The sequence below is a fragment of the Trichomycterus rosablanca genome, chromosome 22 (assembly GCF_030014385.1).
Source record: "Trichomycterus rosablanca isolate fTriRos1 chromosome 22, fTriRos1.hap1, whole genome shotgun sequence".
Taxonomy (NCBI): domain Eukaryota; kingdom Metazoa; phylum Chordata; class Actinopteri; order Siluriformes; family Trichomycteridae; genus Trichomycterus; species Trichomycterus rosablanca.
In genome coordinates this window covers 2,230,492-2,245,808 of record NC_086009.1, presented here as the reverse complement: position 1 = coordinate 2,245,808, position 15,317 = coordinate 2,230,492, and the positions used below count along the sequence as shown (strand labels likewise).

Below are 15,317 nucleotides of genomic sequence, written 5' to 3'. Positions count from 1 at the left end.
TAAATGAATAACATCTAGTTCTCTTGACAAATGTCCGTGTGGAACCTCCTTCGCCTTAATAACCTCCAATAAGCGATGTCATTAAGTGCTAACAAGCTTCTGGTGCCCTTATTGTAAAATCATCACCTGTTATTCTCGTGCGAAAGCTCCCAGCTCATCGAGGTTTGATGGCTTTTGTCTTTGCAACTGCTTTGGGAATTAAATCTGGAGACTGAGAAGCCTCTTCAGGATATTCCAGGACTGACTTTGGTTGACTCAAGTGTGCTCGGGATCATTCTCTTGCTGGACAGTCCAATTATCACCAGGTTCAATTTCACCACTTGAGGTGAAACATTGGTCAGACGGTCAAGATTGCCAGTTCCTGCAGGAGAAAAACATCCCCACATCCCTTGACAGTGGGGATAGTATTCTATTGGTTTTAAACACCTCACTGTCACTGCTGGACTGAGAATAGTCCACCAACCAAAAACATCCAGCCAACAGCGCCCCGTGGGCAGCGTCCTGTGACCACTGATGAAGGGCTAGAAGATGACCGACTCAAACAGCAGCAATAGATGAGCGATCGTCTCTGACTTTACATCTACAAGGTGGACCGACTAGGTAGGACTGTCTAATAGAGTGGACAGTGAGTGGACACGGTGTTTAAAAACTCCAGCAGCGCTGCTGTGTCTGATCCACTCATACCAGCACAACACACACTAACACACCACCACCATGTCAGTGTCACTGCAGTGCTGAGAATCATTCACTACCCAAATAATACCTGCTCTGTGGGGGTCCTGACCATTGAAGAACAGGATGAAAGGGGGCTAACAAAGCATGCAGAGAAACAGATGGACTACAGTCAGTAATTGTAGAACTACAAAGTGCTTCTATATGGTAAGTGGAGCTGATAAAATGGACAGTGAGTGTAGAAATAAGGAGGTGATCGGTGTATAACACAGATATCACGGTGGTGCGGGCATCCAGTGCGGTAGGTGGCAATGCTCAATGCTTTCCAAAACAAATCAAAGCCATAAAGGGAAAAAAAAAAAAAAAAAAAAAAAAAAAAAAAATCGCTGGAATGAAAAACTACATTTCCCATAATTCTCTGCGGATGAAGAGCAGTGAGGGGAGTAAAATGGCGGATGATGATGGGATGGGCCTCGTATTGTGTTCTTCATAGAGAAAACATTTCAGCTCTTTGCATTGCGGTTTAGAGCTTAGTGTGATTACTTTATAAATCCTGAAGGACGCGACGACTGTGGCGAATCTTCTCCTGCCCGCTGAAGGTAAATAATTTGTCATAATTTGCCTGCCTTTAGCCTGCTAGCTAACAGGCTAACTGGATAGCCGTTTGAATTTGGTGAGTGATGCTAACAGGCTAGCAAAGTCAACAACCCGGTTGTTGTTTTTATAAAATATATATTATTATGGCATGGCTGCACACATAACCTTATTTATATCGATTAAATGTTCGTATTGAGTTTAATCAAAAGCATGAGTGTTTGCCAACACAGCTGGGTTAGTTTGTAATAGCTTAGCTGGACATGACTGACCGGTATTTATGCCAATCACGGTATTATTTCTGTTATATACAGTAAATCGACCTGCAGATTTAATACACAGAAGAGAAAATGCACTACGGTTTATGAGCAGCAGAAGTGTCAGACTCCAGTTCTGCAGCAACACATCACTTTCCACTAGATCTGTACTGATTCGATACTGAGTATCGGTATCGCAGCGATACCGGCTCACAATCTGCCCTGATCTGACCCTCACTGACCGATTTCATGTCATGAATGCGAAGAATGTCGACAGACATGACAGATCATCCATAGATCATCTGGTGTCAGATACTGACAGGATGTCTGAATCATCACAGGACTGATCGTGGGTTTAAATCTCGTCTTGCCACTATTGGACCCTTGAGCAAGGCCCTCAACCCTTTAACTCTAGGGTGCTGTACAAAGGCTGACCCTGTGCTCTGACCCCAGCTTCCAAACAAGCTGGGATAACATGTATATGACCAATTTAGGGACAGTGGTAACCTAGTGTGTAGAGTTTTGGGCTATCAATTGAAATCTCAGCCATGCAGCCACAGTTTGGCCCTTGAGCAAGGCCCTCAACCCTCTCAGCTTCAGGGGCGCTGTACAACAGCTGACCCTGTGTTCTGACCCCAGCTTCCAAACAAGCTGGGATATGCAAAGATACTCGTGTATATGCATATATGACAAATATTCTATTCTATTCTATAAATACAGTCCTGTTAGTTTTTTCCCTATGGTACGGCTCATTTTTAAATCAGTGATCCTACATTCAGTGGTTGTTTGCATTGCCAAGTGACCCGTATTGTACCCAAGTACCCGTGCTAAATTTGGCAACCCATGTTGACCAGAGACCAAACATACCGAAGAGAGCTGTATGGGTGAAGTGAGAAACATTGCAGGTCATTGATTGGTCAGACAGAAATATAGGCAGCCTAGCGGTTAAGGTACTGGACTAGTAAGCAGAAGGTTGCCGGTTCAATCCCCACTACTGCCAAGTTGCCACTGTTGGGCCCCTGAGCAAGACCCTTAACCCTCAATTGCTCAAAATTGTGATCGGTCATAATTGTAAGTCGCTTTGGATAAAAGCGTCTGCAAAATGCCGAAAATGTAAATGTACCCACTGGGCTATCGCTGTCCTTGGTGGTTGTTCTTAAAAGTTTTTTTTTTTGACTGACTTGATTAATCTACACATCCTGCAAATTCACTCACACATTTTGCATGATCTTAAAGACAATAAAATTACGATGAATGCGATATAAGTGTAAATATTGGTGCCAAACACAAGATTTAAAAAAGTTTGATTTAAATGATGTTTGTCACCTTCAAGTGTAGTCAAAGAAGAGTAATTGAGACTGGAAGGGAAGGGACTGTTGCTCTTTGTGCTGGGCAGCCAAACCCTTCCCCTTTTATTTATTTATTCAGAAAAATCTAAGTGTGAATAGCTGTGGAGGAAGTTGGGAGGAGGTGGGTGAGAGGATCCATCAAAGAGGCGAGAAAAAATGGGGTAAAGTTAATTAAGAGCTGGAAGGAGTTTCAGTCGTGTCCTTTTCTCCTAGGTCCAAACTTTTTCTTGTGTTTTTTTTACATTATTTAAATGTTTTGTCCCAGTCTAATGTAAACCAACTGGCTGAAGGTGCGATTGTGAATCTGCCACACAATACGAGGCCTTACGAGACGTGTTTAATTCCCTAATTCATTTGAATTTGTGTTTGTTGATTTCTTTCTGCTGCCAGATCGGTGCTCAGATGAAGTGGAGGAGAAAGAGGAGGAGTTTGACGTGGACAGAAGGACATCTGGCATAAGGACACAAATAAACCATGTCATGAGCCCAGTTAACTGGTAACTTGAATGCTAAAAAAAAAATCAATGCCACCTTCTTTTACCTTTATTTGCTCCATCTGTTGATCATTTAAGCCCGGGAGTCTGACCTGAGCTGAGCTGATTTGAGTGTTTGGTGTTTTTCCTTATACAGGGAGCTTAAGCTGCTACTTCCTCAAGCACTACGATCCTTATGCCTGATATCTGCTGTCAGCCCTGCTTCAGTGATTGGTAGGTATAACCAGAACTCTGTACTGTTTATGTATAAAGCATTTGTTAGCATGGTTATTAAATGTTTGGCAGCTGAAATGTTTTGCTTCACACTGTGCCGTAATCACCCGGATTTTGCTGTTGCTGTTGGCCAATTTAGTGCCACTTTGAATAAAGACAGCCTACGACAGTTCCTCTCAGATTTGGCAGCTGCTACGAGGCCTAATTCGGCACAATCTCATCAGATGCCCATTCTCCTTATTTTTCCGGGCTTGGGACCGGCACTGAGAGCACTGACGAGTGCACCTCCCAGTGGTCAGGGAAGGCCTCGTTCACATTCTCTGTTCTTTTTTTTTTATCCCAAAGTTGTTTGATTGGGTTGAGGTCAGGGCTCTGTGCCGACTCGCCCAACCACGCCTTAATGGACCTTGCTTCGTGTTGGAACAGAAAAGGGCCTTCCCCAACCTGTTTCCACACAGTCTGAACTCTGACACTCTGGGTGTGTTCGAAAACCTAGTGCGCTCTCTACGTAGACGCATTTTACGTCATCCTACGCTCGCTCCCGAGAAGAAGGCTGCTCGAAATCCTAGATGGCTTAATATGCTCACTAGTAAGGTATCTTAATATTTCAACACTATTTTGACTCAAGAACGAGTGAGCATCCGATGCTGCCTTAGCGGTGAAGCATTCAATCCGGCACAACTATTTTCAAACGTAAATAAATTATTATTGATTTTTAATTTGTATAAATGTGTACAAGTGTATTTATTTGTATTTATTATTCGGCACACGGAGGGAGACGTTATTTGACATGCTAGCGCATTGTGCCACCTCACCCCATTGGTTTGTATGGCATGATGCTAACTGTGTTGGCTTAGAATCCTTTCTACTTAGGCAGCCCCCTAGGTTTTCGAACACACCCTTTGTGGTTGAGTTGCTGTGTTTCCTAAACGCTTCCACTCACAGTTGATAGTGGAATATCCAGGAGGGAAGAACTTGTGCACCGTTGGAATCCTGTTACAGAACCACAGGGTCCGATTCCCAGGTGGGGTGGTCCAGGTCCTTTCTGTGTGGAGTTTGTGTGGAGTTATTTATTTATCTATATATTTTCATTTCTCAGGATACACTTTTGAAGGATTGCTTGTTTCCCCGGCGTCCTCCAGACAACAGATCCTGCTCAATAGACTCCTGGAGTGCAGCTCTGTGTTGACCTGTGGCACAGATGCCCAGGCCGTCTTCAATCTGCACCTCTCAGAGGGCACCAAAGACTGCTAACAGCCCTCTGCCTTCTACCCCCTCTGCATCTCCTTCCTCGCCCTCCTCTCCATCCTTTCCTTCCTCTCCTTCCTCCACGTCTCCCGGAAGGATGGAAACGGGCTACCCCGAGGATGAGGACGGTGACCACGCCAGGAACAACAGGGTTAGCAATGCCAGCGGGGACTGTGTCTCATCAACGTCGTCGTCTCTGGCTCCTTCGTCCTCGTCGAACCCCTCACGTCAGCGTCCCTCGTCCTCCCGTCCCTATGGCAACGGCCAAAGGGAGGATACCGGGATGGAGATGTACGATCCCTTTCAACCTACGGAAGGCGACGGAGGACCGGGGGCAGTCGAGGATGAAGGAGATAAATACGACCCCTTCGAACCTACTGGATCTCCAGTATCAAAAAAAGAAGAGGAGCAAGAGATGGATGAGGAGCAGGAGGAAGGAGGTAGCATCCAACACGACGAAAACGAAGTCAGCAAAATGGATTTGGACGATGGTCCACCCACAGACTGGACCGATACCCTAGATCCGCCTGTTCCGTCCAAGGACGCACCAGGACAGAACAGATTCATCCAACTGAAAAAGAAAACTAGGGAGCGACGAAAAAGCTCGAGAGATCGGCGCGAGTACGACTCCGAGCACTCAGAGATTGAGGAAGGCGAGATAGTGGGTGCGGGAGAGAGCCTCCGAGAGATAGAAATCAGGAGGGAGGTGCTGCTCCCGTCCTCCGGAAGTCCCTCGTTTCTGGCTGCCGGAGGTCTCAAGCCCGAGAGAATCCTGCGCGTCCTGGACGGCGAAGATTTCGTCTCCGTCCGAGCAGAAGGGGAGTGGGAACCGGAACCGGCGCCCCAAATCGGTGCTGGAGACCTGAGGAGAAAACTCACCAACAGGCGTAAACAGAGATTTAGGTCGTACCCTTCTTCGGCGTCCGTGTCGCCCCCTCCTGCATCGACCGCCGCGCCGGTTCCGTCCCTCTCGCCTCCTCCGGCTCAGCCTCAGCCCGGAGAGAAATCGACGAGTCAGAAATCGTCCAAGAGCTCCAAGGAGAAGGAGGGACGCAAGCGAAAAGGTCAGGATAAGGACAAACGGAAGAAGAGAAAGGACGGAAAGGGGGAGTCCAGTCGAGGAAGCGGGGAGAGTAAAGACCGAGACCCTGAGAGGCGAAGCAGAAAAGAAGGAAAAGACAAGGAGAGAAGGAGGAGCAGGAGTCACAGTCGAGGAAGAAAGACGACGCACCACAGCACTCCCGAACCTGTCCTGCACACCTCCCACAATGCCTCGCGGCACGGCCGCAGGTCCTGGTCCAGAGAGCGTAACCGAGATAAGGACAGAGAACGAGATCGGGACGGGGACAAAGACAGGGAAAGGGATCGGTACAGAGACAGAAGGAGGGATGATCGCGACCGAGAACGAGACTCCAGAACGAAAGACGGGCGAAAGAGAGATCCGGACGAAGGGAGCAGAAGGTCGAGCAGCCGAGAGAGGGCGCATGCCAAAAGGAGAAGGGACAGCAGTGAACGAAGAGACCAGGACAGAGACCGAGGGCGAGAAAGGGACCACGACAGGAGGAACAGCCGACCCGTCGTACCTCCGTCGATTCAGGATCTGAACGGCCCCGAACTTTTCGCCATAAAACGCACCATCACTGTCACCCCTGCGCCCGCCACCAGGCTTTCCAGCTCCCCTCCTCGTGCTCGGGTCTGCAGCAGAAGCCCTCAAGACTCGGACAAATCCCGCAGACACAGAAGGAAACGGAGGAGACACTCTGAGGACGAGGACAGGCCAGTAGAGGAGCACCGGAGCCGATCTCACAACTCGTCCCTCACTCCTCTTCGCTACCACGGATACGAATCCGACCGCATGTCGGACCACCCAGAGCCAGACTTGCTCTCGTTAGACGGTGAAGCACTGGACTCTGATTACCCTTCGCTGGAGGATTCTCCCTTGCTTCCTCCTCCACCTGAGCCCCTTCTTTCTAGTCCCAAACCCAAATCCTCACCTCCAAGGAGTAGCCGGCATCACCAGAAGAAGAAATCCAGATCCGGGGGCAAGAAACCGGGTCAGACCGAGTCATCCGCCTCATCGTCTCACAGACCGAAAGCAGGCAAACCGTCCTCTCTGTCTGCCTCATCCGGCAACACCAACTCCCTTCCACCTTCTGCTTCTGCATCCTCCGCCAAGAGAGGGCGCAAGACCGGGAAGGACAAACTGGGCAAGAAGAGCTCGAGTCGTTCGGGCAGATCTAAGAAAGCTGGCGGAAGAAAGGCTAAGCTGCAGTCGAAAGTGTCCGTGCTGGTGCGAGAGGGCGTCAGCAGCACCACGGGAAACTCTGCTAAGCTGGGTCTCGACCTGCTAGGACCCGTCGGACCCGCGGGACCCTCGGTGGGCGGCTCGATAGCTGTGGTGTTTCGTCGGGACAACGAAAGTCGATCTCCGTTTCTCAAACCGTGCTCAGAACCGCTGTCCCTACCAGGCAGGGCCAAAGAACTGAGCAAGACTGGCAAACAACGCAGCACCCTCTCCTCGGCCAACGGAGCAGGACTCAAGTCAAAGAAGGTCAAGCCGAGCTCGACCACCTCTACGTCGTCGTCGGCGTCTTCACCGACGTCGTCCTTGGCAGCCAAGCGCAGGCGAAGACCCGGGAAGAAACCGCGGGAAAAGGGGGTGACCGTAGATGGTCCTGATGGTAAAGGTGCCAACAGCAACTCCGGTTGGGCCGGAGCGTCGCCTGACATCCAGCCTCTCAGTGTAGCTGGTCCCAAACCATCCAGCCCTCCTTCGACGCTTCTTGGTCCCGTGCCTTCGTCATCATCTTCATCGTCATCGTCAACCTCATCCACCAGCGTCCTTCCTCCATCGTCCTCACCCCCCCACACTCCCCCGTTGTCCTTGCCACCCTCTCGAGACACTAGAGAGTCCTCTCCGGACTCGCAGACTGTAGACAGCAGCTGCAAGACACCCGAACCTTCGTTCCATTCGGAGGAGTGCCCGGCTCAGTCACAGTCCGCCACCCTGGCACCGTCAAAGTCGCCCCCGACCCCCCCGTCCCCGAGGGGCGATGCTGTTGTACAATCCGCCTCCAAACCCCTGTCACCGGACGAACAGAAAGCATCACCGCCATGCCCCACTTCTTCAGCCCTGTCGGCTGCTTCACTCTCCATCCCTCCTCCAGCCGTCGAACCTTCCTCATCCTCTTCGGGTTCGGTGTCGTCGTCTTCGTCTTCGATAACCAAACCGCTGCCGCCGCTGCCCTCTGCCATTCAGCCCCTGCCCTGGAACCTGCAGACGGGCATGGACTGCACCGCTGGAGGCGTTTTAGCATGTATGTTGTTGTTTTTTTAAAGTACATACTTATACATACGGCTTCATTCTTGATTTTTAAACTTAAAATTAACTTTTAAAATTAAACATTTATATCAGTTTTATTTCAAACTTTAACTAGACCAGTGGTTCTTAACCGAGGATTCTGGATGACCCTCGACAAACTGCTGTCCACTGAGATAATATGCCATTTGCCCTGAATCAGAACTGCTGGAACACAGGGGTCAGTGTTCACAGTCACACAAGCTTTACTTCATCAAGGGTTAAAGGCTGCAGTGCCTCCAAAATCAGCACCGTAAAGCTTAAGGCTTTTTTAACGAGCAGCAGCCTCTGTAAAGCCTGCTTGACTGTGCGTAGTGTCACTTATTTTTCAGCAGCTTCTGGTTTGTATTGAATCAAATCTTAATACTAATATGTTGGTGGGTAGCACTGTCGCCTCACAGCAAGAAGGTCCTGGGGTCGGTTCCCAGGTGGATCGGTCTGGGTCCTTTCTGTGTGGAGTTTGCATGTTCTCCCCGTGTCTGCGTGAGTTTCCTCCGGGAGCTCTGGTTTCCTCCTACAGTCCAAAGACGTGCAAGTGAGGTGAACTGAAGATACAAAATTGTCCATGACTGTGTTTGACATTAAAGTAACTACCTGTCCTGTCATGAATGGAACCAAAGTGTAAAACATGACATTAAAATCTTAATAAATAAATAATACTAATATGATAATTACTGATGGAAGTGTAATGCACAATGGGACTGGAACAGATGCAACGTTTTTCATCTGGAATCTAATCTGTCCTTCCTCTCCTGTCCTAGTGACGGCTCTTCTGTTCAAGATGGAAGAAGCCAACCTCGCCAGCCGGGCCAAAGCACAGGAGTTCATTCAGGCCACAAGTCAGGTGAGATCTGTGCACTCTGATAAAGCCAAAAATACATAAATAAATAAAATAAAAATCACTGTTGTATTGAAATGTATATTCAGCTCAGAAAATCCTGTTCTGTTTGTTTGAAATCAGATCCTGTCCCAGGCTAACCAGAACCAGTCACAGACTCACCCCTCTTCTTCTTCCTCCTCGTCCCAGATCCCCCCTCCTCCCCCGCCTCCGTCACACGCCCCGCCCCCCGGTCCCGCCTCGGCCCAGTTCATCCTCCACGGCTCGCTCCCGTTGGTCGGCTGCACCAAAACTGCGCCCTCTCACCTGCATCCTGGGATTTCGCTGGGTGGCGGGTGCGCTCAGACTCCGCCCCCGCCGCTGCCTACAGGGCTGTCGGGGTCGACGGGGGGCACGAGTGAGACGAGCTGGGACAGCGAGAGTAAAGACCCCGATAAGGTATTTATTCACCCAGTTTATCATCACCAGTACCAGTTCAGTACAAGCGGTTGTAGTTCTGGCAATAGTGGAAGTTGCATTTCAGTAGACAAAGTCGTTCTTTTACAATCAAGTCTGGTTTTGAGGTATAGCTTGGTTCAGCATTCTAATATAAACTATATAGCCAAAATTATTTGGACACCTGACCATGAGCTTGTTAGACATCCTGTTTAAAAAAACAAGTGGTATTAAGCCAGTGGTAACTAAGCAGTTAAGGGAAAGGGCTAATAATCAGAATGATGCTGTTTCAAGCCCCAAATCTGCCAGGTTGCCACTCTTGGGCCCTTTGAGCAAGGCCCTTAACCCTCAGTTGCGTGCAATGTATGCGGTCACAACTGTTTTGGATAAAAAGCGTCTCCTAAATGCCGAAAATGTAAAGGTATTAAAATAGTGACCACTGTGATCTGTTCACTCTTCTGAGAAGGCTTCTCACAAGACTTTGAAATATACCTGTGGGAATTTGTGCTCATTCAGTCAAAAGATAGCCACAATATGTGTGGATGTCGATCAACAAAGCATCAGTTGATGTTCCGGTTCATTCCAAAGCTGTTCTGTGGTGCTGGAGTCAGGGCTTTCTTTAAGCTGAGCATTTTATGGCCTTCCATAAACTGTTGCTTAGGACAGAATGCTTAGATGGAAACAAAGGGGTGTCAGAGCGCCTGTCGCCTAAATTTACAGCATTTTTAGCAGATGCTTTTATTCAAAGTGACTTACAATTCTGACCAAATTGATAGTCAAGGGCTTTGCTCAGGGGTCCAACAATGGTATAAATCAGGTATGCAGACCAGGATCCAGTGTAGCGACCACTAAATATGTTTGATGATGTTGAAATATGTTCAAAACCTGTTTGAAAGGCCACAACGATGATCAAATGCCTCATGCTGACTGCAGCCCACATGCTGGTTACTGCAGTTTTAGCACATCAATCCCATGAATGATGATCCTAAATGTGCGCACCTTCCTCCTCAGTATTTGAAGAAGCTGCACACCCAGGAGAGGGCAGTAGAGGAAGTAAAACTGGCCATCAAACCCTACTACCAGCGCAAAGACATCAACAAGGAGGAGTACAAGGACATCCTGAGGAAGGCCGTTCACAAGGTAAACACACCCTTCCTCTGTAAACAGAGTTCGTTTTAATAGTGCTCATTTAGTCTCGGCTCTCTGTCCACGTGTCCCTGCGTATAACTGGTGAAAGTCTTCATGTGAACCCATGTGAGGTGCGTGTTCACCCATCATCCAGTGACGTAATGCTAATCCAGGATCAAGTTTCCAGCTTTCTGTAATAGTCATTGTTATCATGGTGGAAATATCCTAACCGTGGAAGCACACACATACAGACAGATCACCTGCACCTGCAATTCTTTATCCTAAATAGACGCTATTACAAGTGGGTACGGTTACAGAAACACAATGAACTCGACACTTGTGCCGTCTCGTCCCGTGACATGCCCGAGCCTGCTGACTACCCCTCGTGTGTAAGGTTAGCTCATTCAAGGAGCCTAAAGTACCTGATGTATATACTGGGAAACCTTCAAAAGTGTTTTTTGGCTTCAATAAATAAATACAAACAAGTTTTAAACATTTGTCTATACCATGCTTAGTAGCGATTGGTCAGAAAAATAAAGTTGACCATTTATCCAGCACCCAGGTCGTCGCAGGGCCTCGTCAGTGCCTGACTGACACGATTCATAATCAGTGGCCAAAAATGTGTGGACACTTGACCATGAGCTTGTTGGACATCCTGGGATGGCTGTGCTGTAACTAGGGCTGTCGCTGTGACAGAATTTCCCCTTGCGGTGTTCAGACTGTCTCAATATCGCGGTATGCGGTTATATCGCCATTTTTTTGTTGTTTTTGAAAATTACTTAATTGATCTGGATTTTAGAGCTATATAAACAAGCTTTATTGTTAGGCTATGATATAGAATCTGCAGGCTGCAATGCCATATTAACCGTCATTAAGTGCTTTAGTACGCCGAGGCTGTTTGAATATAGTCTAAATTACAAGTATTTATTGAGTGTGAACTCAATTTAATCATTAATAAACTTGCCTATAATTCCTGTTGCGATTGTTTACATTTTAAAACACAAAGCCTGACACTCAGCAGCAACGCATGAGAACAGGTTGCGGGAAAATGTCGCTCCTAGCTCATTTTCATTATGAATTTATTTAACATTTATTACGCACGAATGTAAGCGTATAAAACAAGATGGACCTGCAACAATAAAAAAAAGGAGAAGAAAGAAAGAAAAAATGTGAATATCGCGGTGTTGCGGTTGTCCAGCATGCCCTGCGGTTGGCTGGTCTATACCGCGATATTTCAAAATTGCGGTTAGCGCGACAGCCCTAGCTGTAACAGCTTAACTCAATAATTACCTTATAATTATCCAGCCTGACTCAGTGCAGTGTTATTACTACAGGCGTTCTTTTAAAAATAACAATTACTGTAGAGACACGGAACAGATTCATGTCCCAAAAACTCACAAAGCAGTCAAACGTTTTGCTTTAGCGCACGTTTCTGATTCCAGTTGCCGTTCACTCGTAAACCAACCCAGCGTTTAACTGGCAACTGTACTAGGTCATGACACGGTGAAATCCCCGGTCACAACCAGTCCTGACATCTTGCCCTCTTCGGGTGCCTATATGTACAATGATCATGGAGTCTGAGGGTGGGGGTGCCGGAGGGGATTCCTCATAACTGCTGCAATTATGACCTCTGCTGGCTGATCGATGGCGTCTGCACAGAGACGTGGATAATAGAGATTTGTGCATGACTCTCTGTGCGTGATATGGATCTCCATATGAATCCACCTCATGCCGGTGAATAGAAGTGGTCAGTCAAAAAGAAGAGGGAGCATGTGTTTGGCACACCGTTTTTGGTCAGGAGCGGAGGTCTGCAGCAGTGGAAGAGGCAAAATTTAGCCGGGTAATTGGATACGACCAGATTGGTAGAGAAATTAGGGTAAAATGCAACAAAAATCAATACATAAATAAGATAAAATGATATTAGGGTGCTTTTCTTCATGCTGACCACTTTCGTTCCTTTCTAAAAGGTCCCCACAGTGAAACCTGCTGCCGTACTCACTTATTAAAACTTCTATTCATTTTTGACTTTCAGATCTGCCACAGCAGGACGGGCGAGATCAACCCGGTGAAGGTGAGTAACCTGGTCAAACTCTACGTGCAGAGGTACAAGTACTTCAGGAAGCACGGACGCAACATGGACGAGGAGGACAAGGAGGAGCGAGAGGCCGCCTCCCTGCATTCATCCACGTGATTGGACGTCGGACGCTTCTGATTCTGAACGAACACAGTTTGAACACGCCCCCTCCTTCACCGTACGCGGGAGTCCGCTACTGACTGCGCTGTCATCACACGACGAACTGAATCCATTTTCCTGTCTCCTGCCTTTCATTCAAACTGTAGGATTAACGGGAGTGACTCAGAGTTTGCTTCACAAACATGACAGTCAGAGAAACGTCTACTACGTACGGGCGCTACATGGGCGTGGTCGCTCCCCGTAAAGAGGGATTTGCGTTGGAGTAATGTGTGCGTGTCATGTAGTAGAGCTGGGTGACGTGAAATTAAATTCTGATCCCAAATACCTCAATAGCCACGATCTTACAATCAGAAGGAACATTTCAACCAGCTTGCTTTATTATTTAATCTACAGATCAAAAGTCTGACAGTTAGTACTGCTACAATAAACATGTATGACATGGCCAAATGTATGTAGACACTTCAATCAATGAGTGGGTTTGACTATTTCTGTCATAGCCGTTGCTGAAAGGTGTTACCAGCAAGTCAGCAGTCTCGATCTGATCATCTCGGGCAGAAATGGAAACTGAGTGCTAGCTCAACAGACAGAAAAGACAGCACTAAAGGCTAAAGGCTATTAAAGCTATGAAAAAGGGGTTCACGTACATTTGGCTGTGTATTAACAACACAACATCTTTACTGGGATTACAACAGAAGAAAGTTCAGTAAATAGTCAAATGAGATTTCAAGCGTGTGAGTTCGAATCTCAGCTCTGCTACCGACCAGCCGGGCACCTACACTATGACTAGATGATTGGCTAACGTCTGCCGGGTGGAGAGCCAGAGGGAATCCCTTATCACTGCTGACTGGTCTGTGAAGTCTTGACCGAGACGAGGGATAATGGGGAGCAGTGCGTAACTCTCCGTACGCCATACCGATCCCTGTGTGAAGAATTACACTCATGTCAAAGTGTGATATGGAGGGTGTTAGTTATGACCCTCCTTGGTCAGGGTAGGTGTTAGCAGCAGTGGAGGAGAGATACATCCGGGTAATTGGATATGACTAGATTGGGGAAAAAAAATAATCAGATGATTTTTTTTTTCAGCTAAACTCTGTAGTTTAAGTCCAGAACGATAAAACACTACATTCAGACATGCCAGGTCTCTGCTTTTTATCTAGTGACACATGTGAAATAATGAACTATCTGCTTGACTTGTTGCATAGCCAATCCACAATGACTTTCCATCCTCAAGAAGGTTAAAGATTATCAAGACTGCGTTATTAAAACCAGATAAAACTGTCAATCTGTACGACCGTTGATTATCGCCCAGCTCTACTTCAGACAGAATGAATATGGTCGAGTCTGTGGTTTCAGAATGAAGGATGTTACATAATTTCACAGTAATTAGACTCAGCTAGCTTAATGATCAAAATGTAAACATGCGCTGTGAGTGCATGCTCGGGACAGACGGCAGTTTCATTCTGGCTCGTTCATTTGCTCATTTTCATTGTTATTTTTCTTATTTTTTGTAACTGTACAGAATTGAATTACAGTGGTGGAGTGTGGGGGAGGCTGAGAAAACGGACTCTCTCTCTAGGGACTGTGCTTTGAGACCTTCGCCCCCCTCTCTCGGACTCTTAACGGAGTAAACATCCAGAGGAAGGTGTCACACCTGTGAGAGGTTGGAATGGTTGGAGAAATGCATGTGTTTTAGACTTTATTTGTACGTCTGGATACTGTAATGACACTGAAGGGTTTTTTGCCAGTTGAGAGATATAAAGAAAATCCTAGTGTCCAATACGAGCGCCCTGATTTTGTTTTTTTTTTCCTGTGGAGTCTGTTCGAGCTGGTTTAGGAGCTGCTAAACAAAACCTAGCAACCTGCAGTGCGGCGTCCCTGAGGTTCAGAACGGTGAGAGCTGTGAATAAACCTGCAGGGAGGGAACAACATCAGACCAGACATGCTGCAGTGCCTTCAGTCTCAACACCACACTGAGATGAAATGGACAGAAATGGTCGACTGTGTACCATTAAAATAATGAATAACGTGCTGGATGTTTGTGTTTGAAGTGAACGGAGATAAAGAGCTAAAACATCTTATATTTCAGGTTCACACCTGTCAGAAAATATATTGATGCTCATTGCTGGTGACTTTTCTTTAACTAAGAAACTCAAACCACTTTCTACATACTTAACATATTTAAAATAAAAATGACATATGATGGGGTGATACCATTTTTAAGAGCATTATCGGAAATATGAAGCTGAATCTCTTTATACTGAAGAAGGTAAATAATTTTCTTACAGGGTACTCGGGTGGTACAGTCTGCAAATGCCTGCTGACACTGATGTGACTCAAGTTTTGGTTTCGCTGATGACACTTGACATTTACAGTTAGCTTTATCTAAGGAAGCAAAGACAGAATGTGGATTTTCCTCTGTGCCACTGAAACAGTGACCACTACTGTTTGGTTGAGTAAAAAGACCCAAAAAGCTGAAAAATGTGGGACAGCATGGGAAATGCGAATAAAAAGTGTTTCTTACATTTACTTTGACTTATT

General features: G+C 46.9%; 2 protein-coding genes across 4 annotated transcripts in view; one reads left to right on the top strand and one right to left on the bottom strand.

Annotated features, from left to right (window-relative positions):
* The window catches only part of si:ch211-195b15.7 (synembryn-A), a 31,651-nt gene that overhangs the window by 13,007 nt on the left and 3,327 nt on the right, over nucleotides 1-15,317 (bottom strand). The gene's annotated exons all lie outside the window — the stretch shown is intronic.
* Nucleotides 1,125-14,561, top strand: scaf1 (SR-related CTD-associated factor 1). 3 transcript variants are annotated; one of them, XM_062984749.1, is made up of 9 exons: nucleotides 1,125-1,271; nucleotides 3,263-3,368; nucleotides 3,502-3,578; nucleotides 4,678-8,143; nucleotides 8,946-9,028; nucleotides 9,146-9,460; nucleotides 10,469-10,597; nucleotides 12,618-12,656; nucleotides 14,299-14,561. In XM_062984749.1, the coding sequence occupies exons 4-9, from the start codon at nucleotides 4,780-4,782 to the stop codon at nucleotides 14,302-14,304; spliced, it is 3,936 nt and encodes a 1,311-aa protein (XP_062840819.1). In that variant the 5' UTR covers nucleotides 1,125-1,271; nucleotides 3,263-3,368; nucleotides 3,502-3,578; nucleotides 4,678-4,779; the 3' UTR covers nucleotides 14,305-14,561. The 3 variants fall into 3 exon arrangements, with proteins under 3 accessions (XP_062840819.1, XP_062840818.1, XP_062840817.1); XM_062984748.1 differs by having other exon boundaries at nucleotides 9,212-9,460; nucleotides 12,618-14,561; XM_062984747.1 differs by having other exon boundaries at nucleotides 12,618-14,561.

Bases quoted from the DNA above. Each gene is read 5' to 3' on its own strand.
- scaf1 (XM_062984747.1), top strand. From the start codon at position 4,780: ATGCCCAGGCCGTCTTCAATCTGCACCTCTCAGAGGGCACCAAAGACT. The intron at 9,029-9,145 runs GTGAGATCTGTG...GTTTGAAATCAG, and splicing joins TCATTCAGGCCACAAGTCAG to ATCCTGTCCCAGGCTAACCA. The intron at 9,461-10,468 runs GTATTTATTCAC...CTTCCTCCTCAG, and splicing joins AGAGTAAAGACCCCGATAAG to TATTTGAAGAAGCTGCACAC.